Source organism: Zingiber officinale, chromosome 2B (genome assembly GCF_018446385.1).
Source record: "Zingiber officinale cultivar Zhangliang chromosome 2B, Zo_v1.1, whole genome shotgun sequence".
Taxonomy (NCBI): Eukaryota; Viridiplantae; Streptophyta; class Magnoliopsida; order Zingiberales; family Zingiberaceae; genus Zingiber; species Zingiber officinale.
Window position 1 is genome coordinate 148,524,707 of NC_055989.1, and position 17,783 is coordinate 148,542,489.

General features: G+C 37.9%; 3 protein-coding genes and 1 pseudogene across 3 annotated transcripts; 1 reads left to right on the top strand and 3 right to left on the bottom strand.

The window, feature by feature from the left end:
- Positions 1-425: 425 nt before the first annotated feature.
- Positions 426-6,797, bottom strand: LOC122047754 (annotated as a pseudogene).
- Positions 6,798-7,943: 1,146 nt separating this feature from the next.
- On the bottom strand, positions 7,944-11,205 carry LOC122047755 (heat shock cognate 70 kDa protein 2). Its single transcript, XM_042609222.1, has 2 exons — positions 10,919-11,205; positions 7,944-9,851 (listed from the first exon to the last, which is right to left on the bottom strand). The coding sequence occupies exons 1-2, from the start codon at positions 11,130-11,132 to the stop codon at positions 8,125-8,127; spliced, it is 1,941 nt and encodes a 646-aa protein (XP_042465156.1). The 5' UTR covers positions 11,133-11,205; the 3' UTR covers positions 7,944-8,124.
- Positions 11,206-13,565: 2,360 nt separating this feature from the next.
- LOC122047757 (histone H2B.11-like) lies at positions 13,566-14,203 on the bottom strand. The gene has a single exon (XM_042609224.1). It carries the CDS (start codon positions 14,133-14,135, stop codon positions 13,680-13,682), a length of 456 nt encoding a protein of 151 aa, XP_042465158.1. The 5' UTR covers positions 14,136-14,203; the 3' UTR covers positions 13,566-13,679.
- A 95-nt stretch (positions 14,204-14,298) lies between these two features.
- On the top strand, positions 14,299-17,638 carry LOC122047756 (coatomer subunit zeta-2-like). Its single transcript, XM_042609223.1, has 6 exons — positions 14,299-14,559; positions 15,779-15,938; positions 16,711-16,858; positions 16,970-17,047; positions 17,258-17,342; positions 17,420-17,638. The coding sequence occupies exons 1-6, from the start codon at positions 14,557-14,559 to the stop codon at positions 17,477-17,479; spliced, it is 534 nt and encodes a 177-aa protein (XP_042465157.1). The 5' UTR covers positions 14,299-14,556; the 3' UTR covers positions 17,480-17,638.
- The last annotated feature ends 145 nt before the right edge of the window (positions 17,639-17,783 follow it).

Below are 17,783 nucleotides of genomic sequence, written 5' to 3' on the forward strand. Positions count from 1 at the left end.
AATATCTATCAACCACAACTGCTAATACCACACGCAACGCACAAACATCTATCAACCACAACAACTACTACCACACAAAGGAGGAGGAGAGATGGAGAGAGCTTGCCCTTTATTTTTCTTTTGTATAATAAGAAGAACTAGTGTTCTTCTTCAGCATCATTCGAACACGCAATACCATACCTCTCTCTCCTCTCCAAACTCGAAAGCTCTGCGCGGCTTTCACTTGCAGTTGCAGGGGTCGCAGGTGCAGTTGGACCCGCACTTGCATCCGTTTTCGGATCCTGTACCCGTCTCTTCAAACTCCCTGCATCCATTTCCAAAGGATCCATTAAAAGCAGAACTCATTTTGCTCCGTCTTTTTCTTTTCTCCAAATAAAAAATTTTAAAAAGACAAAAAAAAGAATTTACCTCTTCGAATCAGCGCCAGCCGACCCCATGATCACGGTTTGAGCGGTGGTCGTCTGCTCCTCTCCCAAGCCAGGGCACACGCCTCCGCAGCAGGACATCCTTCCTCCTCTGCAAAATCTAACTATAGGCTTTGTTTTTGCAGGCGGCGGTGGGGTTCGACCTGGAGATTGGGCATCTTTTATAGAGGAACTCGGAGGGTATGCACCGTCCACTTGGCGAGATCCTGGGAGCGAGGAAACAAAGGCGGTGAGGAAACGTGCGTGATTCGTCCACACGTCTCTGTCTATCAGATCGGATCGATTTATATTGCTTGCGTTTCTTGATTTTTTCAGTCCAACCTATAGATTTTCTATTATTTTTCTGGGGGGGACGTCGACCACTAATTTTTATGGTTTTTATGATATTAAAAGGAAAAAAAATGAAGGAAACAATAGACACCAAATCTATTATGAGAAAGTTTAGCATATTTACTGAATTACAATTGCAGAGACTCAGAGAAATAGGAAGGAAAATGCAGAGTTCTCTTTTACCAAGTGAATGATAGGAGCAGAGACTGCCAAAGAGACCAGGCTGGCTTCTATCAAAATAAGAGACGCAATCTTTAGAGATTTTTCACCGTCAGTTTTGTCTCCCCACTGAATATAAGTCACACATGCGACGATTGTCAATAACTTTAGGTGATTAAAAATACAATAGCTCAGCATCATGGTCCTGAAAAAACTTCTTGGCATGAGACTGAAATATATTGCATCAAATGTTCAATCCAGTTCTATCCTTCCAACTTATCAAGTCAATTGGTTTTAAAAAAATCTCAAATGCATAATCTAAATGTGTCAGTTTGGAGGTGTTTCAGCAGTCATCTTATGCATCAGTTTGAAACTGAGGTTTACAGGTCATGGACACGAGAACTATTAGACACAAAGCTAGAATCACTACAACTAAGTGTAGTAAACAAACTGTTTAATATATCTCCATTCTCAAAAGATGGACACTGGATCTATGAATTCCATAAAATAAAATAAAGACATAAATATATAAGGATATAATCAAGAGGAGAGATCATTAGAGCTAATTTAGCATCAAAGTCACATATTATCCTTTAGCATCACTCCAGTATCAACGATGAGCACTGCATATGAGGATTGTATTTACTAAAAGCCATATTGAGAAATGCCAAGAATACCATCAGGATTTGGGAGGCCATTTGAATTTTGAACAAATTTAGCTAATTGTTTAGTCGTAATTCATTTCACCAGCACGCAAGCACATTGATAAATCACGAAAGTAAGTGTAATCCTGAATCAAAGACAATAAGAAATCTTTACCCAGATGCATCCCTTTGGAGCCGATCGGCACCTCGTGCAAGCAATTCTCGGACGCACTCCAAACTTCCCCCACGAGCTGCCAAGTGCAGCGGGGTGCTTCCAGGAAAACTGCAAATTTTGGATCTCTTGAGCACAGCACCAAGTCACAATCTACAGACTTGGGATCAAGAAGAAGAACAAACAGTGATTGCTAAGGAAAACAATTATTAAATTACTGATACCGGCCGGTTGAAGAACAGACGAGAGCTCCACTGTCTAAGAGAATATGAACACAGTTGGACCATCTTTGGCTGGAAGCGAGTGCAAGGGCGTCGCCCCTGTTCCATCTCTCAAGTTTACAAATCGTGCAAAGCCCCTGCGAATCGATTAGCACATGGAAATAAACGAGTTTAATACCTTGACAAACAAATGATTCACACAATGACAGGTGGATCCTTAGGGGACCAAGAATCAGTGACTTGTGCCGATTTTGTTGCCGACAGAATTGCTTGCAAACAATCTGAGTGACCATAATAACAATAATCAGAGTATCCGGTAAGATTATATACGCAGTTTAATTTTGTCAAACAATATTAATTAGAAGTATATATATATACATTTCGAAAGTAAGATATGAGGATCTAAAATTTTTATTCTGTCATGTCAAAATTATGAGACCAGTTAGCACTCACAGAATCCTCAGAATTACGAGCATTCCCAGCTTATGAATTCTTGATGGCTCTTCGTGATGACTTTGAAGAATTGCGTGGAACAATTTTGCATCATAGTCCTATTCCTTTCGTTGATTCAGTAGTACATGAATTGCTAGCTGAGGAGATTCATCTTAAGTCTCAGGTTGATAAGAGGATTATTACATCATCTATGTCATCTGTTTTTGCAGCACCAAAGCGGTCTATGTCACATAATCAAAGTAGGCCGACTTCGATGGTTTCTAGTGATAAGTGTGCTTATTACAAAGAAAAAAGACATTAGAAGTCTCAATATCCATTATTGTTGAACAAAAGTAAACTACCGCAGCAGCAAAAGCGATCACCACAACAGCAATATCAGCAACAACGACCTCAACAGCCACCATTGCTACATCAGAATGCTTCATGGAAATCTGGTAATCAACCACAATAGTTGTCAAATGGACTATCTCAATCTAGTAATGCAATGGTTGCCCCCTCTTTAGATCCTTATATGCTTGAGCAGTTTTAACAATTCCTTGCTTCACGTCCCTCTGCCATGTCTGCTTCTTCTCATATAGGTTTGTCATCCTCCGGTACATCAGGTATATCTTCCTCTTTGTGGATTTTAAATTCTGGATCCTCTCATCATGTCACCTAACTTATCATCTTTTATCTCCTTATCTTCTAATTCATCTTTATCAATTATGACGGCTGATGGTACTCCAATATCATTATTAGGTGTTGATTCTGTTGTTACAACTTGTTTGTCTCTTCCTGATGTCTATTATATTCCTAGTCTTACACTTAATCTTGTTTCTATTAGTCAATTGTCTGAGTCTGGATATTTAATCTTTTTTTTTCATCCAATTGTTGTGTGCAGGATTCACGATCTCAAAAGGTGATTGGGATAGGCGTAGGCAAGGGGGACTCTATGTCTTGGATAAGCTTCAAGTACCAGATGTTGCAGCTTCTAGTGTTGATTTGTCATCTTTCCGATTGAGTCGTTTCTCTTCTGATTTTTATTTGTGGTATACTCGTCTAGATCATGTTTCAGTCTCTCGTTTACAATTTTTAGCTTCGTCTGGAGTATTAGGAACTTTAAAAAGTCATGATATTTCATATTGTAGTGATTGTAAACTGACAAAATTTTATGCAATATCTTTTGATAAAAGTCTATCTTCTTCTCCTAATCCTTTTGACATTCTAATGTGTAGGGGCTTCTCCTGTTACTAAAAAAAGGGGGATCAAGATATTATATTTCTTTTATTAATGATTGCACTTGCTATACTTGGGTTTATCTTATGAAACACAGATCTGATTATCTTATCATTTTCAATAACTTCAAAGCTCTTGTCAAAACTCAACATTCAGCAGTTATCAAGTGTTTTCATTGTGATTTAGGGGGCGAATACACTTCCAATAATTTTTCTCATTTACTTGCATCAGAATGTACTATACATCAAACATCGTGTCGAGAAACACCCGAACAAAATGAGGTTGCAGAGAGAAAACATAAACATCTTGTTGAGACAACCCGTTCATTCTTATTATCTGCAGATATTCCTAGTATTTTTTGGGGAGAAGCAATTCTTACTGCTACTTATGTAATTAATAGGATTCCAACTTCTCACAATTCAGGTTTATCTCTTTTTCAAAAACTATATGGTCATACTCCTAATTATTCCTCTTTACATGTTTTTGGTTGTACATGTTTTGTTCTCCGACCACACGTTGAGCGTGATAAGTTATCCTCTAAATATGCTTTGTGTGTCTTCCTTGGTTATGGTGTTGGTCAAAAGGGATATCGTTGTTTTGATCCAAGTAGTAAAAAATTGTATGTCTCTAGTCATATTGTATTTCTTGAGCATATTCCTTTCTTCTCTATACCTCTTCTATCACATAACATGACTCATGCAGATCTTATTCGCATTAATCCTTTCAGTACCGACACTGACGAAGCATCCCCCACGGCTACTCTTCCACATGATGACTTCACTGAATCTGGTATTCTCGAGACATCTCCTCCACCTCCCCCTCCGCCTCCTACAACTGTTCTTCACCTTCAGAGATTGCAGGCAATCCTATTCGTCAATCTACACGTCCTCGTAAGTCTACTATACTACCTTATTTTGCTTATTCTTGTTATCCTACTTCTTTTGCCTCTTTTGTTGCCTCTATTCATCATCTTTTTTAGCCTTTGTCCTATAGAGAAGCTGTTGGTAATCCTCTTTGGCAGAATGCTATGGACGAGAAATTAACTATTCTGCATCATACTCATACTTAGGATTTGGTACCTGTGTCACTAGGGAAACGTGTCATTGGTTCTCGTTGGGTCTATAAGATCAAAACTAAATCTGATAATTTTGCCGAACAGTACAAAGCTTGTCCTGTTGCTAAAGGTTACTCTCAGAAGTATGTCATGTATTATGAGGAAACTTTTACCTCTGTTGTTAAAATGATACTGTTCGTATGTTAATTGTTGTTGTCTCTGTTCGTCAATAGAAGATATCTCAGATGGATGCCAAAAATATTTTCTTGAATGGTGATCTTAAAGAAGAAGTGTATATGGTGCCCCCTCCTGGAGTTGCTCACCGATCTGGTGAAGTTTGCAGGCTTCGCAAAGCTCTCTATGGACTCAAACAAGCATCACGTGCTTGGTTTGCCAAGTTCTCCACGGTGGTTACCTCGCTTGGCTTTCATTCCAGTAATCATGATTCAGCTTTTTTTGTCAAGTGCACACGTGTAGGTCGTATACTTTTATCTTTATATGTGGATGACATGATAATTACTAGTGATGATTTTGATGCAATTGAGTCTTTGAAATTTGAATTAGCTCGTTATTTGGCTATGAAAGACTTGGGTTTACTACACTATTTTCTGGGGGATGAGATTGCCTCTTCACCTACAGGTTACCTCTTGTCTTAGTCAAAGTACATAGCTAATCTATTTGAGTGTGCACGTCTCACTGACAACAGGATAGTTGATACTTCCCTTGAGACTAATGCTAAGTACTCTCAATCAGATGGTTCTCCTTTACCAGATCCTAACCTCTACCGTATAGTTGTGGGAAGCTTGATTTATCTCACTGTGACTCATCCTGATATTGCGTATGCTGTACATGTGATTAGTTAGTTCGTCACTACACCGACTACAATTCATTGGGCTGCTGTTCTTCACATTTTTCGGTATCTTCGGGGGACTCAATTTCAGAGTCTCTTATTCGCTTCTACTTCCTTATTAGAGCTCTATGCATACTCTGATGTTGATTGGGCGGGTAACCTTACGGATTGTAAGTCAACCACTGGCTTCCATATTTTTCTTAGAGATTCTCTTATCTCTTGGAAAAGTAAGAAACAATATGTTATTTCGAGATCCTCCACAGAAGCTGAGTATTGTGTCATGACTACCACTACTTGTGAGATTGTTTGACTACGTTGGTTTGCTTGCATATATGAAATCTACTGCTCTTCATTGTGATAATCACAGTGTCATTCAAATTGCGCACAATACAGTTTTTCATGGGAGAACGAAACATATTGAGATAAATTGTCATTTCACTCGTCATTATCTACAGATTGACACTATCACATTGCCTTTTGTTCCTTCCTCACTGCAGATAGCTGGTATGTTTACCAAGGCTCATTCCGCTTCGCGCTTCCGATTTTTATCTGACAAACTCTCAATGCTTCTGACTATAACATCGTGAGTTTGAGGGGATGTTAAATTATATAATTAGAATTATTTGTTTATAGCCTTGAGGGCAATTTAGTCTTTTAACTTTTCAATTTAGGGTTTAGATTTTCTGATAATTAACTATATAAGACTTTATACTCTTTATTTTCTTACAACCTTTTTTGGGATTCATGCTACTTTTCTTTGGCATCAATTTCTACAGAAGTAACTTGACTCACATTTGCCCCCGAATCAAGAAGCTTGTGTACACACTCTATCTTCCCGTGCATCGCAGCCATCATCAACGGAGTCTAGTTTTAGGAATAGATCCACGGAAAATGAGATCTTGCCAACCGATCACAGCGTACAAAAGAAAAGACACTCATTTATATGATTCTTCACCTGTTTATCTCGATTAACGACATCAGGATTCGAAGATCGATACAGAAGCATAGATAAAACCTGCAATCCCAAAGCGAATCAAAATCCGAAAACCCTCGCACGGAGAAGAAGTGCGGAGGAGGAGGAAAAGCTTGACCTGGACGCGGCCATTTGCGGCCGCGATGTGGAGTGCGGAGATGCGGTCGTAGATGGTGGTTCACAGCATCAGAGAGGGGTCGTCCGTCAGGAAGCAGTCGACCGTTGCCAAGTCACCGGCTTGGACTGCGGAGAAGAACTCGTGCTCGTAGCTCGAGCTGGCGCAGCTCACACCTTGGCCCATCGCCGCCCTGCCTCTCCGAGCCCACGGTGCGTCCAATCAATCGGTCGGAGCGCCGGCGAAAGGGAAGGTGGGGGAACAAGATTCAGTGATTCTCTCTCTTCTCTTCTCTTCTCTTCTAATGCTTGAAACGACCCAATTTCCATGGTTACTTAAAATAATGAACGCGGTGATAATTAAATTCCAAAAATAATACTAAATATATTAGAAATACTGGGTAAGGAAAATTAAACGCGAATTTTTCAAGGGTCTTTTCTGTATCACACAATTTAATTACATTAGATAGTGCTAATTTGCACTACCACGAAATCAGACCAAGGTTAATCTGGGCCAGAAAGATTCTCTATGAATGTTAACATAATATTAAAATATTTCTAGAGATGTCTCGGAAATTTGTAGAACTTAAAATTATCCAATCAGATAGGTGTAGATTCATCAATAATAGATCTAAATTAATTTTAGATATGATGAATTTTTAGAATTATAATGAGTTGATACTCTTCATTTCTTATTTCAATATCTTTAAGTACTATAATATTATAATATTAAGCCTTATCTAAATCAAACTAAACTTGTGACAGTACAAACTAACACCATCAGCGATGGTAATGTTTAAAAATTGATATCACAACAGTTATTAAACGTAACAGATAAAAAAACAAGAGTAAAGAAAAAAGAGAATAGAAAAAAGAGCTTACATACATAAGATAGAAAAAATGAAGAGGCTACGCACATCTTTTGAAATATGTGTGCCTTTTAGAAAATTTCTAAACTGAAATGCTCCCTGACCAGTTAGTCGTGGACGCGCATTGCGGCTGACACGGAGCATATCAATTTTCTACAAAAGTAGGGAAGAGAGAACATGACAGTTGTTCCGCAAGTACACCTCTAAAATTCCAATATATCTGCTAAATCAGTTCAGACCGCTACATCCTTTCATGCCATCTAATGCATACGTTTGTTATAAACTTAGGAAATTTATATTTAAAAGAGGAGTATTTTTATAATTGTAAGAAAAATATTTATTCCGAGATTTTATTGAGAACATAAAACTATTCCTATGACGGAAAAAGGATCTCTGAAAACAAAAAACGAATAACATAACAGCTAGAAAGAGGAAGAGAACATCACAGAACCAAAACTTGTAAGTGAGATAATCATAGTACTTTAAAGGCAAAAATAGTTCAGCATTCATAGTTTTACCGCTAGGCCATGAACAATCCAAAATAGTTTCGAATACAATAGCGACATGAGAGTAGATTCGGTAAGGCAATCACTGGCAGCAAAATAAGAGACGACACACGCAGAGGATGATGATGAGCTACTAAGCTTAATCGACCTCCTCAATCTTCGGACCCGCACCGCTCGCACCAGCCGAAGGTCCGTCCTCATCCATTCCACCGGGCACTTCACCACCCTGGTACATCTTAGCAATGATGGGGTTGCAAATGCTCTCGAGCTCCTTCATCTTGTCTTCGAACTCATCAGCCTCAGCCAATTGATTGCTATCGAGCCATTGGATCGCCTGCTCGATAGCGTCCTCGATTTTTTTCTTGTCTGCCGCAGGCAGCTTGGATGCGATCTTATCGTCCTTAATGGTGTTTCTCATGTTGTACGCGTAGTTCTCGAGGGAGTTCTTAGCCTCCACTTTCTTCTTGTGCTCCTCGTCCTCAGACTTGTATTTCTCCGCTTCCTGCACCATCTTCTCAATCTCCTCCTTGCTGAGCCTGCCCTTGTCATTGGTGATGGTGATCTTGTTCTTTTGCCCGGTTGTCTTGTCCTCGGCGGACACGTTCAAGATACCATTGGCATCGATGTCGAAGCAAACTGTGATCTGAGGGACACCCCGAGGAGCAGGTGGGATTCCTGAGAGTTCAAATTTTCCGAGCAGATTGTTGTCTCTAGTCCTTGTTCTCTCCCCCTCGTACACCTGAATCAAGACGCCAGGCTGGTTGTCTGAATAGGTAGAGAAAACTTGCTCTTTCTTTGTTGGAATGGTGGTGTTCCTGGGGATCAACACGGTCATGACACCTCCGGCTGTCTCCAACCCAGTGGAAAGAGGAGTAACATCCAGCAGCAGAAGGTCCTGCACCTTCTCATTGCCCTCGCCGCTAAGAATAGCAGCCTGAACAGCAGCACCATATGCAACAGCTTCGTCAGGATTGATACTCTTGCAGAGTTCCTTACCATTGAAGAAGTCCTGCAACAACTGCTGCACCTTTGGGATTCTAGTGGATCCACCGACAAGAACCACATCATGGACAGTGCTCTTGTCCATCTTAGCATCTCTCAAACACTTCTCAACCGGCTCCATACACTTCCTAAATAGATCCATGTTGAGCTCCTCGAATCTGGCCCTTGTGATAGTAGAGTAGAAATCAATGCCTTCGTACAAGGAATCAATCTCGATGGTGGTTTGTGCAGTGGAGGAAAGTGTCCTCTTTGCCCTCTCACACGCGGTCCTTAGCCTCCTCAGTGACCTAGGATTTCCGCTGATATCTTTCTTGTGCTTCCTCTTGAACTCTTGCACGAAATGGTTAACCATGCGGTTATCAAAATCCTCACCTCCAAGATGGGTGTCACCAGCAGTGGCCTTGACCTCGAAGATGCCCTCCTCAATTGTAAGAAGAGAGACATCAAAAGTACCGCCACCAAGATCAAAGATTAGAACATTCTTCTCACCCACACTGGATGCCTTCTTGTCGAGTCCATAGGCAATAGCCGCTGCGGTGGGCTCATTGATGATCCTCATCACATTCAGACCAGAGATGACACCGGCATCCTTTGTGGCCTGGCGCTGGGAGTCATTGAAATAAGCAGGGACAGTGACAACAGCATTTTTCACAACAGATCCCAAGTATGCTTCAGCAATCTCTTTCATCTTTATTAATACCATAGAAGAGATCTCTTCAGCTGAAAACTGCTTCTCCTCCCCTTTGTAGTTAACAACAATCATGGGCTTATCACCGGGGCCAGCAATGACCTTGAAAGGCCAAAGCTTGACATCGCTCTGGACAGAAGCATCGCTGAAGCGCCTTCCAATCAAACGCTTTGCATCTGAAGGGTAAGAACAGACAAATATTGAGTTAACCAACTACTACAGAATGCAGGAAAAAGGCAGAACATAAATTTAACCTAAGCACCAGACATTTAAAAAAAAATTGCAACAAGCAGTCCATCAAGAGCATGACGAAGTTTAATCGAGTTGTTTCAATAAATAATACACAGTTGTTCATTCCAAGCCCATATACAATCTACTTTAATATCTTTCAAGTACTCAATTTACTGAGTATGAGTTCAAATTCTTAAAATACGCTTCCGTGATGTTAATAAAGTCCACATCTCAAAGGAAAAAAAAAGGTATTACGGAAAGTTCCCTTGAGGATTATAAAATCGTAGAATTAAGGTTACTAACTTTAATATCATGGAACAGAATGTTAGCAAATTAGTCTTATATAGAATAATAATAAAAATAGCATCGCATATAGCATCAACCAGCAATCAAGTACAATTGCATCCCAGCAAAATCTGTAATAAAACATTTAGCATAAAGAAACTCAACCAGATTATAAATTTATAACAAAATACTGGCCTTAATGGATGGTTATTGTATATGAACAAATCTAAAAGTAGAAACAAACACACGTCATTATGAAAGAGAAAACAAACCTCTTGGACAAATTTGTACAAACTAAATCGTAAGCCACCAAACAATCGGATTTCTTTTAACGTTTTAAAATAATTATTTCAATCTCGCTTTAGTGTTGTTGCCTATGAGTTCAAATTCTTCAAACAAATTTCAATTGAAGTTTTAAAAAATTCCACACCTGGATAGAAAAATATAAACGGTGGTGATATAAACAGATGAAACCAGATCCAATGGAACAGAAAGAGAGCGACCATATCTAGTAAATCATATGATCCTAATCCAAAATTTATACACTATACCATAATAATAAAGCAGATCCACGAAACACCTGTATGTTCGAAGTACTAACAACTCATGACCTAGATTACCATCTATAGCACCAAACAAACAGATTGTTAACAGCTAAAATACTTGAACGGACACCACAAGGTACACAACTGCAGCAAAACATCCAGATCTAGTGGAGCTTACTTACCGAACACGGTGTTGATAGGGTTCATAGCAACCTGATTCTTAGCGGCGTCGCCGATCAGGCGCTCGGTGTCGGTAAAGGCAACATAAGACGGCGTCGTGCGATTACCCTGGTCGTTGGCGATGATCTCGACCCGATCGTGCTGCCACACGCCAACACACGAGTAGGTGGTACCGAGATCTATTCCGATCGCCGGGCCTTCACCCTTTCCGGCCATTATCTCTACAGATCAAAGGCAACAGACGCTGGGGAAAACGAAAAGAAATGAAAGTATGCCGATAGAATTTGTGAGGTTGAGGGTCGCAACCAGAGACTGCTTATATAGCATATTTCAGGTTCGAGAATGTTCCAATGACGTGTCATCCACTCAGAGGATCCCCTCCAAACGATCTTGTAAACAAGAAGATATCCTTAGATGGTATCCGTAGAAATGAACCGTGGCCTGGCAAAGGACGGTTGTTTTCAAACTGGATGTGTATAATTATTCGAGACTATCTCGTCATCGGAGCTGGTCGATTACGGAGTCACAATGTTTCCGTGTCTACGGTATATTATTATTATTATTATTATTATTAAACGAGTAATTCTGGTTGGTATTAGAATGAACGTGGCCCTACCAGTCTATTGGTGATAGATTGAGGCGTAACGTGTACTATAAATCTGGAACGAATGACCAACGTTTCTTCGCCGTTGCATCTGGGAGCATCTAGAATATTCTGATACTTTATTAATTTTTTTTTTTTTAAATGGCGTTTTGTTATTTAACACTCAAATCAACAACTAGTTGACTAATTAATTAAAAGAAATATTAGTTGACGGAACTAAAGGTCATTTTAAGAGCATCCATAATCATATTAATTTGTTATAATATTTATTATAACAATATATTTTTTTCATTCATATTTTTTTTAACATAAACCTCATTATTTATGAATGTCATCCTCTATTCACTCATCTCTTTTAGTATTTTTAAAAATAATATTAAAATTTTACATTAAAAAAAATAAAAAAAATTAAGAGAGTATTCAAAAGTGTTCTTACAAATAATCTTTTTTTTATGTGAGTAGACATTATAATACTCATAATAATAAAAGATGAATACATTTGTCCCTATCATCTTCAACCCATTCCAAGATCAACACAGAAGAAATAAATCACAATCGTCTTTGGAATAATGACTAATACATAAAAGAAGTATTTATCCTAACTTTATCGAAATTCAAACCCCAAACATTAATACCCACTCATAATAAAGAGAGGGTGTTCAATAAACATTATAATATTCATTTAACATCCTATTGAATATACTCTAATACATTATTTGCAAATGATTAATCAAGCTGGATAACGTCAAACCTAGAATGATCAATCCGATCCCACAAAAATTTCTCACCAATCATCAGAATAAATTGAAAAACGTTTATAACAAACAGTTCAAAAGACCAACATCTTTTAATTGCATATCTCATTTAGAAGTAACATTTTTACAAATTCATAATAATTGAGATTCAAATAACTGAGATTCAAATCATAAATACCTGAATAACAACTTAAATGCCCTTTCGTTACACTATCACCTCGAGAGCAAAATTAATATAGAATAAACTTTTTAACATAACTAAACCCACCACTTCGTGATCCTATATCTAAGAAACCCTCAAAAAAAATTTTTTTTTTAAAAATCTCAATACTACGTATCCAATAAATAAAAAAGTAATTTGCTTCTCCCACCCCTCTGACACATTCACCTCCTTGGCCCCACCAGAAATTTAATGATATTCACATTTATACCCTTTTATACTTTATTTGTTATTTATTATTTTTTTAATTGTTTTTTTATTAATAATAAAAAAGCAAACAATTTTTTTATTTTCGCACTCCCAATGCAAAATTTTTTTTTGACCGCCCCCAATATTTTTTTTATTAGTTTTGTTTTTTTTTAAAAAAAAACAAAACTAATAAAAAAATAAACAAAACTAAAATAAATTTTTTATGTTAACAATATTATTTTTTTAATTGGTTTTATTTTTTTTTTTGTTAACAATAAAAAAACAATTTTTATTTTTATTTTCACACCCCCAATATACAATTTTTTTTGCCGCCCCCAATATTTTTTTTATTAGTTTTGTTTTTTTTGTTAAAAAACTAAAATTAATAAAAAAATAAACAAAGCTAAAATAAATTTTTACCGCCCCAACATTTTTTTTATTAATTTTGTTTTTTTTAATCAATAAAAAATAAATAAAACTAAAAAAAATTGGCCGGGCCTAGCAATTTTTTTTATTAATTTTGTTTGTTTTTTTTGTTAATAAACAAACAAAAATTTAAAAAAAAATGACAAAGGGTATAAGTATAATTTTTGGAGTGGAGGCTGGGAAGGGATATGTCAGAAGGGGTGGGAAAAGCAGCTCTCATAAAAAATTGATAAGAGAATTCAAACTCAACACCTCAATCAACGTTACCACAAATTAGAAAATTTTTAATTGATAAAAACCTGTAAAGGTGGGACTAACCATCAAAAGTTCATTAATATTAAAAGAATGTTTGAAACGCAATGAGTTTTTACATTGCTATTTTAATTAAACACAAAGTGATTATGTAATTTAAAAAAAAATAAAACATGAACGAACTCCTTAAAACATCGTAAATATAATAATAAATATATATTATTATTATAAACTAAAAAACTCAGAAAGGCAGTGGTACATGAACAGAGCATATCACTCTAACCCTAATATAACGGCGTCACATCAGGCACCGGCACTTAAGAGCTCGTGAACTTGGTCACCGCCTTAGTCCCCTCGGAGACGGCGTGCTTCGCGAGCTCTCCTGGAAGCACTAACCGGACCGACGTCTGGATCTCGCGGGAGGTGATCGTGGGCTTCTTGTTGTAGCGAGCGAGGCGGGAGGCTTCCTGGGCGAGCTTCTCGAAGATGTCGTTGATGAAGGAGTTCATGATCGACATGGCCTTACTGGAGATGCCGATGTCCGGGTGCACCTGCTTGAGTACCTTGAAGATGTAGATTTTGTAGGTCTCTGTCGCTCTCTTTGCTTTCTTACTCTTCTTGCTGGCGGAAGAACCGTCCTTGGAGGGGAGGCGCTTCTCGGCCTTGGGTTTCTTTTCCGCGGGGGCCTTCTCGGCCTTCTTCTCCTTGTCCTCCGCCGGCTTCTCGGCGGCGGGCACCTTCTCCGCTGGCTTCTTGTTGGCCTTGGGCGCCATGGCGGACAGCCTCGATGAAGTGGAGAGCAGGTTTTGCGATTTGCGAAGCAGAGGGCGGCAGCAATGAGATGCCAAAACGTCGGCCACGCAAATCTATATATATAAGGAGAAGGTGGTTTTGATTGGTTGATGGGTTCGGCCACGGATCGGTGACGTGGAACTATTTTATCGCGTTGGATGGGTGATGGGGGGAGGAGTTACTTGACGGCTGATATTTCGGTTACTTGACGGATCTGGTAATGGTTTTATGATCTCATTGGACGGAGCCCGAATCCGATTCGGCGACGCACCCTGGTTTGTAAGACCTTGGGAGAACCGTTCGAGGGCAAAGGACAGGTGATCGCTCGACGCTGATGAGCGCTGCTTGTTGGTGATCGGATCTCATCGTCTTCGTCCTCTTCGATCCTTGAATCGCTCGAACATGGTGCGTTCCTCGATCTTATTTCGGTTTGTCACTCGAATCGAGTTGTGTGGTCTTGTTGTCGTGCTGATCTACAAACGCCCGTTGTCTTTCGAGTTGTGGTAGATCCTTGTCACTTTTGTGGCCGGTTTCATTATGGAATAACGTCTCTGGTTCAAGCGGAGTAATAGTGGAATCAGGGAGAAAACTAGATGCTGGGAAAGAAAAGGAATTCAAGTTTAGGCAGAATTGGAAAGAAAAAAAAAAATTTATGGATATTTTAGTAGCGGACTAAGAGTTATATATCTGTACGGATGATAGTGTTTTACATCTTTTTTGGTATTTTGATTTCAGGGATTATCCTATTTGTATTATCTGTTATTGTTGCTGTAATGCAATTGATGATCAAGTGTGCATTTTGAAGATCATTTTTTTTTAAAAAAAAAAAAGGAACTTGCTTTCGTGCAATGGAGTTTTATGTAGGAGAACTGGAAAATTGATTGAATCTAGACTGGAACAGTATTGAAACAGGAGAAGACTTGACTTTCATGGGTTGGGATTGGATTCACCTTTTCTGCTTCAGCAAATAATTATCCATCATCAGTTGATAGTTAGATTTGTGTCTATTGCAGAAAAAAAGAAAATTTATTTATAGACACATGACTTACTCCTATATCTTATAATACAAACTATACAAGGACATTGGTGTTTGTATCCTGCAATACACAAAAACAAAATGCATCGGCATCTTGATGCTGATGTAGTGATTGAATGATCAGTTTGAATGATTCCTGTGGGTTCCTCCATAGTAGATTATCTTCAGGGAGGTTTACCTCACACCTGTTTTAATAGGTGACTTTTCCCTTTTCTGCTTTTCCAATGATCAACAAGTGTGTTATAGAAAATGAATACAGATTGTGTTGGATGTGAAGGTTCATTACAAAATTGACCATAGAGATGGGATGCACTAGCATTTGTGGAGGAGCTATGTTTCGTTTCTCATCGATGCTTTAACATGTCTACCCTGATTCATGTTGTTTTATGATTGAATTGTCAAAATAGTTAACATACACACTTCATGTGCTTCCCTCTTTACCTCCATCCATCAGTGACCTGAATTAACTGTTTAACTAATCCAATATTTATCTTGATGAATTTAAATTGTTGTCGAGGTTCCTCATGGTTGGTACACAATTCAAACGGCTGCTTATCAATTTTCTGCCACTGCCTTTCTTATTTTCAGGATTCTTGTCCGTCCATTAAGAATGTTCTTCTACTTGATTCCGATGGGAAACGAGTAGCAGTTAAGTACTATACAGATGATTGGCCTACACATGCTGCTAAATTGGCATTTGAGAAATCTGTGTTTACCAAGACACTTAAAACGAATGCAAGAACGGAAGGTAAATTGTACTATCAGTTTAAGTAATTGATGCTTTAAGCTTTTAAATGCATGTAAATCACAAGATTTAATATTTTTATGTTAATACTTTGTAACTACTTTAAATGCTAACAATGTTAACTAGATGCAGGGTAGTTTCATTTCCCTAGTTTTTTTTTTGGTGAGTTATTGGACATACCTTTTGTTGTTATATCCTTTTTCCTTCCAAATATTGAGCATTATAGTTATGTCATTGCTGAATTAGTGAAATGTTCATTATAAATTTTGTAAGCTGTCTTTCTAGTTTGTTAATAATGGTTAACAAAAGACATGCTTTCTTCCATGTGCTAGTTCTGCAGTTTCTTCTTTGATAACTTGCTACTCGTGGTTAAATGTATGATTGAGATGCATTGTTAACTAGATTAATATTGCATTTCCAATAGTTGGAAAAGGAACTTGACTAGAATAATGGTGAACATGTAATCTTGCCATTATTTTCTGAGTCATTTTGTAACCATGAAATAGGTGTGATTTACATCTGACATAGGAAAGAATTAATGTTGTTAAGCATCTGCAAGGTTTTTCTTTTTTTATAATTAAACAGAAGTCTTTTAACTTTCTTGCTGATGAACATAATTGAGAGGGGACTCTTCCTCTCAAAGTTGTTAGATGTATGGAAATAAAGAAACTTATGGTACCTTAAAAGTCAAGCAATAGGAATATTTTTATTGTTGTCAACATATTTTATTTATTTCTTATATTTGATGTCAATTTAACATTGTTACCTCTTGCAGCTGAGATAGCAATGCTTGACGGTTACATTGTCGTCTACAAATTCATTCAAGACTTGCATTTTTTTGTTACTGGGGGAGATGATGAGAATGAGCTCATAATAGCAACGGTTCTTCAGGGATTCTTTGATGCAGTTGGCATTCTTCTTAGGTCTCTTGACCTTCAACTTAATATTTTTCTTTATTACTAGTAAAACATGCAAGAACGCTCTGTTTATTTTGATATACTATATGCAGCTCTAATTGCATTATATCATTACAGGAACAATGTAGATAAGAGGTCAGCACTTGAAAACTTGGATTTGATCCTTCTTTGCCTCGATGAAATTGTTGATGGAGGGTAAGATTCTTATACTCGTCTTGATTTGCATAATCTTCCAATAACAGATTGTTTCTTTGTTTGTTTTCCATGCAACTTAAAATGATATGATTTTGTCCTTTGGAGACAACATTTTAAGGAACCTGCTTTAAGAACTTAAACAAGTAAAATTATTTTTGAAAAATTTTCAGTTCAGATCTAGCACTCTGATTTCGTCCTGGTGTTTTGTAGGATCATACTCGAAACCGAAGCAAGCATTATCGCTTCTAAAGTTGCAGTGAATAGTCTTGACGGTGCCACATCCCTATCTGAGCAGGTGAATATCATACTAGTCTATAATGCGCTGGTTTTATGTTAGGTTTTTGACTGATAGGTATATCCCTCTTTTTGTAGACCATTTCTCAAGCTCTGGCAACCGCTCGTGAGCACTTGGCGAGATCTCTTCTGAAATAATTCCTTAAAAAAAAGACTGTTTTGAAAAGTTTTAGTTTATTTCTGGATGATGTTTTTGTTCTGTGGGAAACAAGATCAGCACTGGAGCTTGGAACAATGTTGAACGCTGGTTTTAATTTGCTCTAAAGAATGATAAGAACACTTTTTTGTTGGTTATTACAACTACGGTGGCAAGTCCAGCCGGAATACCCGTGGGTTTATGATAAGTAAATAAGTTTAAAATTATGTTGTTGAACACTCCGAAAGCTTTTGAACTCTTAGTGTCGCATAAGCATACCTTACTCTTCTTCTTATTGATATTATC